Source organism: Danio aesculapii, chromosome 18 (assembly GCF_903798145.1).
Source record: "Danio aesculapii chromosome 18, fDanAes4.1, whole genome shotgun sequence".
NCBI classification, from domain to species: domain Eukaryota; kingdom Metazoa; phylum Chordata; class Actinopteri; order Cypriniformes; family Danionidae; genus Danio; species Danio aesculapii.
The window spans coordinates 21,241,230-21,246,229 of NC_079452.1; the positions used below are offsets into that span (position 1 = coordinate 21,241,230).

The window sequence follows — 5,000 nt, forward strand, 5'->3', positions numbered from 1 at the left end:
CATTCGCTGTTCAAGTTTTCAACAATCAAAGACATTACCCTTCGCTGAAAACCCTAATACGTTGACTGAACTCAATTAATTGAGTAAACTCGTTGACTCAATTTAATTCGTTGAGTCTCCCAAAACTTGCGTATATAAGTTTATTTAACTTGCTGGTTTTGTAGACTAAACTTAAATTGTTCAGTTCTCCAAACTTAGTACTTAAGTAGATTATACTTAAATTGTTCAGTTCACCAAACTTAGTACTTAAGTAGATTATACTTAAATTGTTCAGTTCTCCAAACTTAGTACTTAAGTGGATTATACTTAAATTGTTCAGTTCAACAAACTTAGTACTTAAGTAGATTATACTTAAATTGTTCAGTTCAACAAACTTAGTACTTAAGTAGATTATACTTAAATTGTTCAGTTCACCAAACTTAGTACTTAAGTAGATTATACTTAAATTGTTCAGTTCACCAAACTTAGTACTTAAGTAGATTATACTTAAATTGTTCAGTTCACCAAACTTAGTACTTAAGTAGATTATACTTAAATTGTTCAGTTCTCCAAACTTAGTACTTAAGTAGATTATACTTAAATTGTTCAGTTCACCAAACTTAGTACTTAAGTAGATTATACTTAAATTGTTCAGTTCACCAAACTTAGTACTTAAGTAGATTATACTTAAATTGTTCAGTTCACCAAACTTAGTGCTTAAGTGGATTATACTTAAATTGTTCAGTTCACCAAACTTAGTACTTAAGTAGATTATACTTAAATTTTTCAGTTCACCAAACTTAGTGCTTAAGTGGATTATACTTAAATTGTTCAGTTCACCAAACTTAGTACTTAAGTAGATTATACTTAAATTGTTCAGTTCACCAAACTTAGTACTTAAGTGGATTATACTTAAATTGTTCAGTTCACCAAACTTAGTACTTAAGTGGATTATACTTAAATTGTTCAGTTCACCAAACTTAGTACTTAAGTAGATTATACTTAAATTTTTCAGTTCACCAAACTTAGTACTTAAGTAGATTATACTTAAATTGTTCAGTTCACCAAACTTAGTACTTAAGTAGATTATACTTAAATTGTTCAGTTCACCAAACTTAGTACTTAAGTAGATTATACTTAAATTTTTCAGTTCACCAAACTTAGTACTTAAGTAGATTATACTTAAATTGTTCAGTTCACCAAACTTAGTACTTAAGTAGATTATACTTAAATTGTTCAGTTCACCAAACTTAGTACTTAAGTGGATTATACTTAAATTGTTCAGTTCACCAAACTTAGTGCTTAAGTAGATTATACTTAAATTTTTCAGTTCACCAAACTTAGTACTTAAGTAGATTATACTTAAATTGTTCAGTTCACCAAACTTAGTACTTAAGTAGATTATACTTAAATTGTTCAGTTCACCAAACTTAGTACTTAAGTAGATTATACTTAAATTGTTCAGTTCACCAAACTTAGTACTTAAGTAGATTATACTTAAATTGTTCAGTTCACCAAACTTAGTACTTAAGTGGATTATACTTAAATTGTTCAGTTCACCAAACTTAGTACTTAAGTGGATTATACTTAAATTGTTCAGTTCACCAAACTTAGTACTTAAGTGGATTATACTTAAATTGTTCAGTTCACCAAACTTAGTACTTAAGTGGATTATACTTAAATTGTTCAGTTCACCAAACTTAGTAACTTAGTAACTAACACTGTATGGCTGTAAACTTGTACTACATGTGGCATCCGGAAGTGCAGGCTGCAAAACACCTGCGCAGCGTTACGCATGCATAAACATTATCGAACACTTATCGAACTGTCATTATCGTTTTATCGGATGCATAATATACTTCGTGATAATCATCATAATTGAATTATCGCCCAGCCCTAACTAAAGTGTGTAATTGTTTTAAGGGAACTGAAATCTTCTGCTCTTTCTGAGAGCAGCAGCAGTTCGACTTCCAGGCCAGAATGAGCTGAAAATCACTGCAACTCAGCCTGACTTGACACACTTTCACAATGTAGAGCAGATTACCTGTTCTGTGGATTCTAGAGGCACACATACACACACACACCTGTAGAACAGAAACACACACTGACACACAAACTGTAGACCAGACACACACACACACACAGCTGGAGAATAAAACCCTTGCTCTTCTGAACACATGATCTTGGGGTGATTTGACTCAAACTGAGCTCATGCTGTGGTGTTTCACAGTCGTTTACCTTCATATAACAGCACGAAAACATCAGCTACTGATCTGCTCTAACACAACTCCATCAATCATGTGGGAGGAGCCCTCAGATCTGTCATGATGTCGCTCGTTTACATATTCATGAGGCAGTAAAACATGCTTCACTATGGCGACCGCTCGTGTTTCTCGTGTTGTTTGGGAATGATGTTGGGTTTATTGTGAGTTTATTGGTCTAAATGAAGTCATCATGTGGCACTGGGCCAGAAAAAAGACATAAGATATCATAAATCCTCTGAAATTATAACTTTTTCATGCATGTTTGGCTCTGATGGAGCTTATTTTTTTATTTTTTTATTTACGTGTCAATATTTACCACCCATTTATTAAAAAATATATATGTAAAAAAAGTCTAAAACTTTTGGTTTTGCGTTTTTTAATATAAATTAAAATGAATGAATAAATGGCTTGAATGAAAGAATGAATGAATGAATGAATGAATAAATGGATGGACGGATGGATGGATGAACGAACAAATAAAAAAACGGACTAATAGATGGATGAATGAATGAATGGCGGGACGCATGGATGGATGAATTAATGAATGAATAAATTAATGGATGAATGGACAGATGAATGAATGAATGATTGGATGAATTAATGGATGAATGAATGAACGAATTAAATAATGTATAAGTGAATGAATGAATGAATGAATGGAGGGATGCTCAGATTAATTAATTCATTCATTATTAATTAATGAACAAATGAATGAACGAATGATTGAATGAACGAATGAATGAATGAATGAATGGATGGATGGATGGCTGAATGAATGGAGGGATGTATGGATGAACGAATGAATGAATGGATGGATGGCTAAATGAATGATTGAATGAATGAATGAATGAATGAATGAATGAATGGATGAATGGATGAATGGATGGATGGATGGATGGATGAATGGATGGATGGCTGAATGAATGGAGGGATGTATGGATGAATGAATGAATGAATGAATGAATAAATGAATGGATGGATGGCTAAATTAATGACTGAATAGAGGGATGCATAGATGAATGAATGTATTAATTAAATAATAGATGAATGCAGAGATTAATGAATGAATGAATGAATGAATGAATGAATGAATGAATGGACGGATGGATGGATGAACGAACAAATGAAAAGACGGACTAATAGATGGATGAATTAATGAATTGCGGGATGCATAGATGGATGAATGAATTAATAAATGAATAAATAAATAAATTAATGGATGAATGGACAGATGAATGAATGAATGATTGGATGAATTAATGGCTGAATGAATGAACGAAATAAATAATGCATAAGTGAATGAATGAATTAATGAATGAATAAATGAATGAATGGAGGGATGCGCAGATTAATTAATTAAATAATTCATTTTTAATTAATGAACGAATGAATGAATGAATGAATGAATGAACGAACGAATGGATGAATGGATGAATGAATGAATGAATAGATGAATGGATGGATGGATGAATGGATGGATGGCTGAATGAATGGAGGGATGTATGGATGAATGAATGAATGAATAATTGAATGAATGAATGGATGGATGGATGGATGGCTAAATGAATGAATGAATAGTGGGATGCATAGATGAATGAATGTATTAATTAAATAATGAATGAATAGACAGATTAATGAATGAATGAATGAATGAATGAATGGCTGAATGAATGAATGAAGACCTGCATGGATGAATAAATGTATTAATTAAATAATAGATGAATGAATGAATGAATGAATAAATAAAAAGATGCAATGGGTGAATGAATGGCTGAATGAATGAATTAATGAATGAAGAGATGCATGGATGAATGAATGGAGGGATACATAGACTAATTCATTCATTCATTCATCCATTCATTCATTATAAATTAAATAATGTCGGTGTGATGAGAAGTGAATAGAGTCGCAGCGCAGGGTTACACAAGAGTTTGAAGCTCTTCATCGAGATTTTATTGTCCGGTTTGTGTTGCCAAGTATGAATGCTTGTGTGAGATAATGTTGATGGTGGATTTGGGGAAGCTTGTGATGAATGCTGTGTTTTTCTGGAGCGTCTCTGCCCTGATGTGACCCGCTCTAATGGGGTTTATCATTTACAGAACATTCAAGCAAGAACAGACAGAATGAGTTACTGAAATACATCACATTCTGTAGGATACAAAAACACATTAATGCCAATTATAACTTTCAAAATCCAGAGCCGGATTACAGTAATATATTGTATAAAGCCAGCATTTCACTCACAGTCACAAAAATGAGCAGTTCTTATGGTATTTTACTGTAAAGTATCCTAATATTGTGTCGGAATCTCCAACAACAGGTTTAAACGCATCTAAGATCAGAAAACATTGCAATTGTCTCAGAATATGCATATTAATATTGGAGTCATTTAGCAAGGATTTCATTATAATTCATCTGGGCTTAAAGGTGCAGTATGTAGGCCTGTCACCTAGTGGTTGAACTAAGTATTGCAGTCCAAATTCAAAATATCAGAGAGGTTTATCTTTTCATCTTTTAAACATGCAGGTTGCCAGATTGATGACACAAACAGGAGTACCTGACGATCCAGCCCAACAATGTAAGCTGCTCAGCCCATGTTTACATTTATAATATTTGCATTTTTTGCTTATTAAAAACCACCTCATGTGGATTTATATAACTCTCAATCTGTCTCATTTCGGAGGCTTCTAATGTCCACCAGAGGTTTTGAAGCAGCCTTTAAAATTGAAATTAAATCAATTCCGCCAAGGCAACCTA

General features: G+C 32.6%; 1 protein-coding gene across 1 annotated transcript in view; it reads right to left on the reverse strand.

Moving 5' to 3' along the window:
- Positions 1-4,371: 4,371 nt before the first annotated feature.
- Positions 4,372-5,000, reverse strand: part of LOC130245328 (latent-transforming growth factor beta-binding protein 1-like) — a 31,938-nt gene continuing 31,309 nt past the window's right edge. Inside the window, exon 5 of the mRNA XM_056477997.1 lies at positions 4,372-4,391. Within this exon, the coding sequence (XP_056333972.1) occupies positions 4,372-4,391 (20 nt within the window). The remainder of the gene's footprint in view (positions 4,392-5,000) is intronic.